This window comes from Nannospalax galili, unplaced genomic scaffold (genome assembly GCF_000622305.1).
Source record: "Nannospalax galili isolate Female #2095 unplaced genomic scaffold, S.galili_v1.0 scaffold445, whole genome shotgun sequence".
NCBI lineage: Eukaryota > Metazoa > Chordata > Mammalia > Rodentia > Spalacidae > Nannospalax > Nannospalax galili.
In genome coordinates, this window is record NW_008354184.1 from 1078104 (window position 1) to 1090196 (window position 12093).

The 12093-nt window shown below is 52.9% G+C and overlaps 1 protein-coding gene across 1 annotated transcript in view; it reads left to right on the forward strand.

Moving 5' to 3' along the window:
* The first annotated feature begins 3120 nt into the window (after positions 1 to 3120).
* Nptxr (neuronal pentraxin receptor) overlaps positions 3121 to 12093 on the forward strand; it is a 21619-nt gene continuing 12646 nt past the window's right edge. Inside the window, exons 1-2 of the mRNA XM_029555082.1 lie at positions 3121 to 3236; positions 3296 to 4178. Coding sequence (XP_029410942.1) covers positions 3121 to 3236; positions 3296 to 4178 — 999 coding nt within the window. The remainder of the gene's footprint in view (positions 3237 to 3295; positions 4179 to 12093) is intronic.

Below are 12093 nucleotides of genomic sequence, written 5' to 3' on the forward strand. Positions count from 1 at the left end.
GTCTACACAGTAGGTTCCAGGTCAGCTGGGGCTACAAGGAGACTTGTTCTCAAAACCAAACAAAACCAGGAGGTCTGGGAATGTACCCTGGTGGTAGAGCACTTGCCTAGCATGTGCAGGCCCTGGGTTCCAATCAGAGCACTAAGAAAAAGAGAAAATGAAAGCAAAAACAAAAACAGGAGACGTGAGATTTGTGATGGAAAATGAAGGGGCTATTACAGTCTCACGAAGGTCCCCTGAGAAGGTAATTCTGACCATCCCTATAGAAATTCTTTGTTAGAATTAAGGAGGTCCATTCCAAAAGCTCAGGAGGGACAGGCTTGGAGACTTGAGTGTCAAGTCTTGCCACTCTGCCCAGAGCAGAGTCAGAGTCGAGGCCTGTGGGGGAGCTAGCTTCTGGGAGAAACAGCCTGGCGAGAGGGTGGGGCTTTGTGTTAAATGCCAGGAATAGAGAGGAATCAATGAGGGAGGAAGGAACACAGAGAGGGCTTCAAAGCATTGTGGTGTGCCAGGGAATTGGCACAATTTGATATGCTACAGAAAGCCAAGGGTGGAGCAAGGCTGGGAGGGCAAGTGAGGCTCAGCTTCCAACACTCTTCTTTAAATAAAAAATATTTACTTTATTGTGTGTGTGTGTGTGTGTGTGCATGCACATGTGTGTGCAGGTGCCCAACAGAGGCAGAGGTGTCAGATGCCCCTGGATCTGGAGTTACAGACAGTTGTGAGCTCCCCAGCATGGGTGCTGTGAACCAAACTCTGGTTCACACTCTTAACCACCAAGCCATCTCTCCAGAGTTTCATATAGCTCAGGCTGGCCTCAAACTCCCTACAGACGGCCTTGAACTTCTGATCCTGTTGCCTCTACCCCCCGCCCCTGCAAATGCCAGGATTACAGCTTTATGTGGTACTGGGACTTCGTGCATGCCAGTCAAGTACTCTACCAACTGAGCTACATCCCAGCCCATACTGAGGCTTTTCACATACTCCCGTTATTTCCCATTTTACAGATTCAAATATTCAGACACAGAAAGTGTCAAGAATGGCATGAGGCCTGAGATTCACCCAACTTCCAAACTGGCAAGTTAACCCACCTGGAATTCCAAATAATCCTATGTGGATTCATGGATGCCACAGAAAACTTGAGACTCCTGGGGCAGAGGAAGAGTTCATTACTCACAGCACAGGATATGGCATACATAGCAGGTCTGCAGCACAGCCAGTGAGCCATGAATTAAGACCTACTGTCTTTTCTTTTGGGTTGCAAGTTGGCTTGCCCCACTGTGGCCCCAGAGACATGAATTTTATTGTTCTGATCAAGCAAACCTGCTCTCTGGTCAGAGGCAACACTTGTTCTGTTTTCCAAGGCTGATTATCACACAGACATCCCTGGAAAGATAGTCCCAGACTAGGGATGGGGTGCCACGAGCAGGTGTATAGGCAGAGGGGTGAGCAGGGTTCCCTGGATCTTACAGGACATTTTCTCTGGGGATACTGCCTACTTGTTTCTGTCTTCCTGGACTTATTAGATGCAACTGGGTGCATAATGTCTCTTGCCCCCCCCCCAGCTTCAAGGGAGGGGGACCCTGCTTGCATTTACCTCCAGAGAGACAGGGCTAGCTCTCCAATTTTGAATGCTTCCTTGGAACTGTGCTGCCTGGACTGGGTTTTCAGGTCACTAACTCACATCCATACACACAGGGCTCTGGGGTTTCATCACAAGCAGGCACTGTACTCCTGTGCTATCACTCAAATCCCCGACTCTAGGAGGTGGGTGAGCAGGGTAGGGGACATGAAGGAGTGAATGAAACACATGCCTGTGGACCACTGAACAGGGTCCCCCATGGTCCCCAGAGTAACTGCCTCCTCAGGAATGCTGTAGTGCCTCTTCTCCCTACACATACCTCGTGGAAACCAGTCAAGCACACAGTGGCAGCTGTGGTGCTCCGGAGACTTTGGAATGGCCTTCCCTTCATGTCAAGGCTTAGCTCAGCACTTAGCAAGCAATTCCCAGGAGCCACAGGCTGAAGCTGAAACCTGTACAGCCTCCCCAGAACCCTTCCAGCCCAGGAATCTGCCCTGTCTGGGAAACGCCTGCTGAGAGGTGGGGCTGGGGCTGGATTAGAAAGGGTGGTAGGGAGCTGGAGAGATGGCTCAGCGGTTAAGAACACTGGTTGTTCTTGCAGATGACCCAGGTTTGAATCCCAGCACCCACATGGCAACTAACAACTCTCTGTAACTCCAGTCCCAGGGGATCTGACAGCCTCTTCTCATCTCCATGGGCATTGCACAACACAGGTGCACTTACCTACATGCAGGCAATACACGCATACACATAAAATAAATATAATAAATTTTTTTTTAAATGAAAGGGTGGTAGGGAGCTGGAGAGATGGCTCAGCGGTTAAGAGCAGTGGTTGCTCTTGCAGAGGACCTGGATTTTCCTAGGACCCACATGGAGGCTAATAACCATCCATAACTCCAGTTTTAAGGGATCCAATGCCCTCTTCTGGTTTCTTTGGGCATTGCACACATGTGGTGCACCCTTATATGCATGTAGGCAAAATACTCATACATACATGTTTTTTTAAGTTTAGGAAGGGTAGTAAGTAGACATTTTGACACAATAAACACACACACGCGCACACACACCCTACTCCGTTCCTGCTGACTTCTTTCCTGCTTGGATCTGGCACCCACCAGCTTGCTTCACATCTGCCTCTTCAATGCAGAGCTACAATGAGCAGGGGGGTCTTCTCTGGGACCCTGGCTGTTTGCACCCCCAATGATTCAGAGGGAAGTTTCTGCTAACTCCTGAGGTCACAGGGATGGAGGAGAGTGAACTCTGCTCCTTTACTTTTGGAGGTGGCAGGTGACACTAAGGCGATCACAGAACAAGTCGGGTCAATTCCTCTCCTCACCCCAACTTGGGCCTGCTGTATTCCTCTCCAGCTCCCACCCCCAGGAGTCTGGTCCAGTCAGAAGTGCCTGCACTCAAATGCTGCTCCAATGTAAACAAGCTGTGTGACCTTGGGCAGCTACTTGACCTCAGTGGGACTCAGTTTCCTTATTTGCACCTTGAGCGTGTTCAGGCTGAGGCTTAATTGTAACCGAGATTGTAGCATGCTGAGCCCAGAGCACCGCTGGGGGTTAGCTGTCGGCATTCCTGGGACCCAGAGAGGGTCAGACCCGAGAGGGGAGGGTCTCCCAGGAACCATCCAGGGGCCGCGCACCGAACAGTGCGACCCGCAAGATGAAGTCCTGGGCGTGGCCGGCGCGGGTCCCCGCATCCCCGCAGCGCACGCACTCGGGCTCCCGGAAAGGAACGGGTGCGGGGCTGGGCCAGGGCCGGCCCGGGGGAGCGAGTGGGGCGGGGCCGCCGCGCCCGCCGCCTTCTCCTCCTCCTGCCGCCTGGGCTCAGAGCGGCGGCAGCAGCGGCCGCGGCGACAGCTCCGGCTCCGGCTCCGGCTCCAGCTCCCGCGGCGCTCCGGCTCCCGTGCTCCCGGGCTCCGTGCCCCGACCCCTCCGCTGCGCCTGCCGGGGGCCCCGCGCGCCCCCTCGCCCGCCTCACCCTGAAGTTCCTGGCCGTGCTGCTGGCCGCGGGCATGCTGGCGTTCCTCGGTGCCGTCATCTGCATCATCGCCAGCGTGCCCCTGGCGGCCAGCCCGGCGCGGGCGCTGCCCGGCGGCGGCGACAATGCCTCGGCCTCTTCGGCCGCCGCGTCCCCGGGCCCGCAGCGCAGCTTGAGCGCGTTGCACGGGGCGGGAGGCTCTGTCGGGCCCTCGGCGCTGCCGGGGGCGCCGGCAGCCAGTGCTTACCCGCTGCCGCCCGGGCCGCTGTTCAGCCGCTTCCTCTGCACGCCGCTGGCCGCCGCCTGCCCGTCGGGGGCCGAGCAGGGGGACGCGGCGGGCGAGCGCGCGGAGCTCCTGCTGCTGCAAAGCACCGCCGAGCAGCTGCGCCAGACGGCGCTGCAGCAGGAGGCTCGGATCCGCGCGGACCAGGACACCATCCGCGAGCTCACTGGCAAGCTGGGCCGCTGTGAGAGCGGCCTGCCGCGCGGCCTCCAGGACAACGGGCCCCGGCGCGACACCATGGCCGACGGTGCCTGGGACTCGCCGGCGCTCATCCTGGAGCTGGAGGACGCGGTGCGCGCCCTCCGGGACCGCATCGAGCGCATCGAGGTGAGCGCCGCGCCTCGAGCCGTCGGGGAAATGCCGGGGCGGGCAGAGGGAGACCCGGAGTCCGAGGGTGTCCCTGTGCCAGGTTCCGCCGCCCGCCCTCTCCGGGCCTCGGGTCTGCAGTCCGGGTCTCCAGGAGGATGCTCTTGGCAGGCGGGATGCGAGCCTGGCACAGGGACTGAGGCACTGGCAAGGATCCGTCCAGATCCTCGGTCCTCCTCCCCAGACGCCTCTCCCAGCCTTCTGGCTACGAGTCTGTGAATGGGAGAGCGGCGTCCGCTCGTAGTGGAAATTGATTGAAATGCAGGTGTGTGGAGATTGCTTGGCCAAGTACGAGGCTCTCCTTAAATGTGCATCGCAATTCCTTCCTCAAAGCAACACACCCAGGAGACAGGATGCGCTGCTGGAGAGACTGGGATTAACCTTTCATGACCAAGAGTAGGGTGCAGAGTGCCCCTAAGACAAACCTAGGCGCTCCTCACCACTCCCATCTTGGATGAGGCTGATCCACTGGAGCTCAAACACCAGGCTGCAGCCTTGTATTTCTGAAACCCTGGGCTCCAGGTGATGGGGGAGGAATCCGGCATGGGGCTCCTCTGCTCCTGTGTTGTGATGCTATGCCATTGATTAGACTTTTGGAGCCCGATGGCCCTCTTCCTCCCTGTAACAGTGAAGGTCAGAAAGATAAGGCAGAACAACTGATGTTCAGACCACAAGGAAGGTGGCTAGATCTGTGGGAGGGGAGAGACAGGCCAGGTGTCACCTACCTCCCCTGTTTTCTCCCCAAGACTGCAGCAAGGTAAGGCAGAGCAAGGAGAACCTGAGGGAAGTAAATGGCATATGTGGGGATGTGGAGGGACGGGTCTCCTTAAGTTCAGTCTGGCCACACAGCACAGGAAAGTTGTAGGCCCTTCCCGAAGTAGCCCACCAGAAAGTCAGCTGGTTGTACCCACTCTTCAGGGTGTCAGAGCCAACCCCACCTCCACTCCCTTTATGGGTGAGAAAACCCAGTTTAGAGACCCCCTGAGATGAGTGATGGAAGGAGAGGACAGCCACACCAGCTCCCCTCCTCTCTGTACACAGATGGTGATCCTAGAGCTAAGAGCAGGTGAGTGACCAGGGCAGGTCAGCCTCAGTTTCCTCACCTGTACAATGGACATCACAACAGCATCTATCTTACCCAACATTAAGAGGGGTGGGTGGAGGAACATAGGTATGCAAAGGACACAGGGGTCTGTCCCTATTTTTATCCTTTCGCTGTAATGTTTCCAATTTTTAATATATAACCAAGTACACAAATGGGAGCAAATTCTCCCTTTAGGAAGCAGACTTTACCAATGTGAAATCATTTGGTCTGGAGTCAACCTTCCCTTGCTGCCCAGCACAGCAGATGGCTCCTCCCACGTCTGGAACTGGCAGGGCTGGGCTGACCCTGGCCCTGTTCCCTGGCACCCGAGGCACTTGGCAGGGTGGGCTTCTCTTCGATGGGCCTGCTGAGGGCGAGGGATCCTGGCAGCTGGGATTTGGCAGCAGTTAGTTCAGCCTCCTCAGCTGGGGGAACCCTGGCTTCCCCACATTTACCTTCTCATGTTTGCTGAGAGACATGGAGAAAGGCAGGGGCCACCTGATTACCAGGTCTGGCTTCTGAGCCTGGCAGTAGCCAGAGTCAGTCCCTGGGGGGCTCTAGGAGGACCTGGGGTCACATTGCTATTCTCAGTGGGGACCCACGCTTCCCTAGGCCACTGACTGATTTCTCCTTCTCTTCTCATTCAGTGTTGGCAAAAAGCTCCCAGGTTTTCAGTCTACTATCACTGCCGCTATCACCCCGAATACAGTCTTGCCAATGTCCCCAGAGGTGATAAACTGAATGGGGGACATCCCAGGCTTTACCTTGCTGACCCCTCAGACATATGACCCTCTTCTTCTGTCACAACTCTTCTTTCTTGGTTTCTAAATGCCTCTCCCCTGCCCCTTCCCGCTCTACCAAGGCATCACTGTCTGTTTGAAGATTCATATCCTCCTCCTCCTCTCTTCTAGGGCCTCCTGGGTGGACTGAGCCACACCCAGACACTTCCAACAGTCACTCTGTGTGGCAGCCTCAGATCCATAGACTCTATCTAGATCTCTGTGTGCGTACTTCCAGCCACCTCTTGGCTGATCTCTCTTGTAGGTATACCTAGGGTCTTCCTTAAGCCCACCTTGGGGCTCCCTTATAGGGACAATTCTCAGCCTGAACCCAGACACCCATTTGAAGCTGGTCTGGCTCCCCAGCCTCATCTCTCAGTTCTCTCCTGTCTCTGCTTGGATCAGTCCAATTATCCCTCTACTAAAGCACCTGTTCTAAGACCCCTTCCCTGATCACTATCTGTCCCTTCCCACAGTCCTCGCACATTAACACCCATGCATCTCTGAGTTGCACCCCTGTCCCTTCCAGCAATACCTGACTCCAAAAGGTGTGTGTGGGGGGTGTCTAGCCTCCTCTTCCTGCCCATTTCATATGGGAGTCATATTTAAGGACTTTGGAGAAATTGTTGATCTTTTTATGTTTTTATTTATTTACTTTCATTATTCACTAATAAAAATAAAATGTTTGGGGAGAAATTTTCTACTTAATCCCATTTTCCTCTTCCCTTTTGGAACCCCCCAAGTACCAGCCCACCAGCAGGCATTGTAACAGACCAGAGTGGGATTACCACAGTCACAGCTATCTCCGTATCTCGGTGTTTCCAGCTCTGTTGTCCATCCCTCACTAGCTTCTGTGGCTGGGCTGGACACAGGCTGCTCTTGACTCTCTTTTCTGGATGCTCATTACAGGATCGATTTCATGCAGAGCTGTTCGTTTTCCTCTTAAGTCTGTTGAATGGTGCCTTTAGCTGGACTCCCAAGAGAGCTATTACCCAGTGAGAGAATATGACTTCTGACATTGGCCAAGAACCACTTTCCAAGAGAGCTGGACCACTTATGTGGCACTCGGCCATGCTGGCGTGCCACAGAGTTCCATTTTTGTGCTAATTTATGTGTATGGTGAAGGTTTGGGATTGGCTTAGACAGAATTTCTTTGACATAAACCCCGTCCTGGATCACCCCGCCCCCATCCTGGAGCAGAGCCAGCTGAAGAGTTTTCCAGCCAATGCTGGATTCAGGGAAGCCTCACTTTCTGCTGTCTTAGCAATGATCACTCACTCATATTACTAAGCGCTTACCATGCATCAGGAACTTTGCATCATCTCATTTAATCCTTCTGCATCTCTATGGAAGAGAAACAACCAGGTTCAGAGAGGTTAAAACATTGGCCCCAGATCATCCAGCAGTAGAGCCTGGATTTGACCTGTCAGTGTCTGGCTCCAGGGCCATTGTTCTTCACCATTAACTCTAGACTCATCTGCAGGGATAAACATCCTTTACAAGGTGGTGAGAGAAAACAAGTGAGGCAGTGTCCACTGCTGGCCACTGGCCTGGACCACTTCTCTGTCTTTGAGCACCCACGAGCATAGTGTTGCCTCGAAGGCTGGACCTGCTGGTGCCAGGAGGACCTGGAGGCTCCCTCAGGGTTCCTGGTAGCAGCTGGCCCTTGTGCACATACTACATACCCATTAGCTCCTCCAGTCTCTGTCCTTCAAAGTAGGCTGTGGGCATTCCCATCTTACAGAGGAGACCCAGCAGCTCAGTCTGAGGAATGCAGCACAGGCAAACCCTCTGCCCCTTACCCCTGCAGAGTTCCCTTTTATAAAAACTGTACAGCAAAGTTCTGTTGGTAGTGTGCTTGCCTAGCATGCATGAAGCCCTGGTTTCCATCCCCAGCACTGTGTAGAACTGTAATCCCAATACTTAGGAGGCAGAAACAATGGACCAGAAGTTCAAAGTCATCCTCAGCTACATAGGAGTTCAAAGCCAGCCTGGGCTACATGAAACCCTGTTTCAAAAAACCAGTCAACTAAACAAAAAAAAAAACCTACAATAAGCCAGATGTTTCCTCAACACCCTCCCAGCTCTACACAGCCTTTGAAACAGGAAGGCCAGCTGCTTGAGGCTCATTTCTTCTGCTTGGGATTCTTTCTTTCCAGCTTTCATTTCTTTAGCTGTAAAATGGGTGAGCTGGACTGGGGAAGACCCACACTGGAGGCCTCTAACCTGCTCTCACAAGTGGCAGGCCCACATCCTAACAAAAAGCCTGGCTTTGTCAGCCCTGACTCTGCCACCTGTGTGCTGTGATGTCAGAACTCCTATGTGACCCTCAGTTTCCCTGTGTGGTGAATGGGAAGGAAGGGTCATCTCATGCTATTTTAAGAAATCTCTTATAGGGGACTGGAGTTCAGTGGTTAAGAATACTGGCTGCTCTTGCAGAAGACCCAGGTTTGGTTCCCAATACTCACATGGCAGCTAACAGCCATCCATTAACTCCAATTCCAGGGTATCTGATGCCCTCTTCTGGCCTCTTCATGCATTGTACACATGGTGCACTTGCATGCAGGCAAAACACTCATACACATAAAAATAAATAAAATTTAAAATCTCCATGCTAGAAATGGTGGTGCACATCTTTAATCCCAGCACTCAAGAGGCAGAGGCAAGCAGAGCTCTGTGAGTTCAAGGCCAGTCTGGTCTACATAGCAAGTTTCAGGCCAGCTAGGGCTACATGGTGAAACCCTGTCTCAAGAATAAATGAATAAATATAAAAAGTCTCCCATCCTTCGAAAAGGAGAGACCCTTCCCTGCTGTGCCAAACTGGCAGGAGCCACTGGACAGAGGCAGAGCCTTTCCTGGGCACCATTTAATTTCTTGTGATATACCTTATGTGCACAGCCTGTAAGAACTCTCATATCTCACAAAGGACACAAATCCTGAGTGGACAGGTTCAGGCAGATGGTGTGGGCTACCCTGGGAAAGCATGAACAGAGCTAGAACCAGAAGCTGGAGCTGGAGAGATTGCTCTGTGGTTAAGAGTGCATACTGCTTCTCCAGAAGACCTGGGTTCTGTTCCCAGCACCCATTTCAGGGGACTTAAAACCACCTGTAACTCCAGCTCCAGGGGATCCAATAGCTCTGGCTTCCAAAGGCACCTGTACTTGTGTGCATTAACCCACACACATACACATAATTTAAAATAATAAAAACTTGGGTGGTGCATGGTGATGCACACCTCTAATCTTAGCACTCAGGAGGCAGAAGCAGATAGATCTCTGTGAGTTTGAGGCCAGCCTGGTCTACATAGTGAGTTCCAGGACAGCTGGGGCTATAGGGTGACCCTGTCTCAAAAAAAAACCAGTAATAATAAAACAAAAAAAATGTTAAAGAACTAGAATCTGCCTGGCTCCCTGGAGTCCCCTAAAGTCACAGAGGTCACCCCTTTTCTGGCCATGGTCACCACTGGTCAACCTTGCTTGTATTTGAACATCAGCAGCTTGGTGCCTGTGTCAGTGAATCAGATGGGTGGCAGTAGCTGGCCACTTGTCACTGCCCAGAGGCAGCATTGTCTGCTTGCCTGTTCTGAGGACAGACCTTTGGGTTCTATCTGATACTGGAGTGAAGCCACTGTGAACAGCCATGTGGTATCTTTGGGTGGCCAACAGCCCTTGTTTCTGCTGGCTCGGTCCCCAGCAGTGGGATGCCTGGGTGGCAGGAGGGGCATAAATTTAGCATCAGTAGGTACTGTGACACATTTTCCCAAAGTGACTGTAAGAGTCTCCACACCCACCCGTGTGCGAGCCTCACCACCAGGCCTGGTCATTTGCAAACTTCCCTGAGCAGGTGGGAGTTGTGAACTCCCGTGGTTTGAATGTGTATCATTTCTGCTGATTCATGAAGCTAGGCTCCTTTCCATATGGCAAGTCTGTGCTGTGGGAGGCAGGATGAGGTCAAAAGTCAGGCTGCTCAAGAGGAACAAACTTATCAGGATGTCCCCAGGAGGGTCTTGAGTGACATGCCCCCATGGACAGCCAGGGACAGCAATTGAGCGTCTGTGTCCCCACAGCCCTCCTTTTACTCCAGTAGAAACAGGCCCAGAGAGGCTGTAGGGCTTACCCAAGGCCACATAGCATGGCAGGGCTAAACAGAAAGCCAAGCCAGGATCTCTACGTCAGCTGGATGCGGGTCCTGTCTTTGCTGAGGACCATGGGAGTCATCAGAAGCCTGCACAGGTAGCTCAGCTGGCTTACTGACCAAGCAGTCCAGCTCTGGCACTGTACTTCTGCCCCTCTTAGTAGTAATAAGGATAATAATAGTAATGATTGTCTACTAGCTGTTTAGGATATACCCAGCCTTTCATTTCTTTACCTGCATGCTAATGTGTGTGTTATTAAAATATGCCCCACATTTCACAGATGAGGACTCTGAGGGTCCGAGTGGCCACGAAGCCAAAGACTACAGATCCAGTGAGAAATCTTGAAATTGTGTAGACCGCTCTGCTATGACAGTTGATGTCTGTAACCGAGACACACAGCATTGCCAGGATACACACTGGGGGATGAATGAACGGATGAGGGCTCCAAAGCCCCAGCACAGAAGCCCTCTGACCCCCGTTCTCTCTTTTTGGAGCATCTTGGCTCAGGCCTTAGGGAAGGCACCATCTGGGAGAGCAGGAACCTGGTGAGGATGGGGCGGGGCAGGAAGAGTATTCCTGGCAGAGCCTCAGAGTGAGATAGGTTTGGGGTGTTGGAGCAACGAGGGACTAGTGGTGAGAATAGCTTGTGGCCTGCTAGGGATGAGGGTGGTCCTGTACTGAGGGCTGAGGCCATAAGGACAGGAACTTCGGGGAGGTGGTGCTGAAGGATTCTACAGAGGGCGGTGTGTCTGGGCTGTGTCCTGGCATCAAATCCAGCTTCTCCACACAGCAGCTAGAGACCCACCTCACACAGCCCAAGAGGTCGGCATCTTGTACTGGGGAAAGGCAAAGGGGCTAAGGGGTGACAAAAGTACAGGCTCAGGTTTGACCATTAAGCATGTTTTGGAGTTTAAATTTTTGTTTTTAAATCATTGTAAAATATTTCAGACAACGAAAGTGATGTATGGATACTGACCTTCACTCAGGGCCAAGAACCATATGCTCCCAACTGGCTCAGGCGCCTGTGGAGCTTCCCCAGCCCCACCCCAGCATAGGCATCTCAGTTCTGAATTGGCCAGATGTCTCATCCTGCCGTCTGCCTGCCATCGCCACCTCCCTCCTTAACCTTACAGCTGGGAGTGCTTACTGCTTCCTGTGAAATGTAACAATAGCTGACTGCCTGTACTTTGTTTTTCCTCTCAATATAAGAATTTGACAAAATGTTTGGGGGCTGGAGATGGGAAAATGTGCATTCCTTCAAGACATTCTTTTTTTGAGACAGAATTTCATGTAACCCAGACTGGCCGCAAACTCTCTGGGTAGCTGAAGATGACTTTGAACTTCTCATCTTCTTGCTTCCACCTCCCAGAGTGCTGGGATCACAGGCATGCATCACCATGCATGGTTTATGCAGTGCTGGGACCCTCTACCAACTGAGCTATATCTACCCAATAACAATTGCTGGCACTCCACAGCGCTCCTGCGTCCCCTCCCCTGTAGGTTCCTTTAAGCCTCACTGTGATGATCTGAGATAATAGTTATTGTGCCAGTGGGGAAACTGAGGCATGGGATTGTTCATGGCAAGTCATTGAGTTGGTAGAGCCAGGGTGTGAGCTGACAGGTTCACAGGATGTGGGGATGGCTGGATGGGCAGGCCCAGCCTACTGTCTCTAGAGCCTCTCCCTTTCTCCCCACTGTTCTGCTGTCACCAGAGCTTGGCCTGGGCTGAGCAGGCAGGGAAGGACGTGCATTGTCCCTGAAGTCACCCCTTCTCTGCTCCTTCCATGTAGAGACCAGCCCCTAGGGTGGGGATGAGCTGGTTGGGGCTCCCCCTTCCCACCTCAGCCACCCTACACTGACAGAACCCTTCTTTTTTAA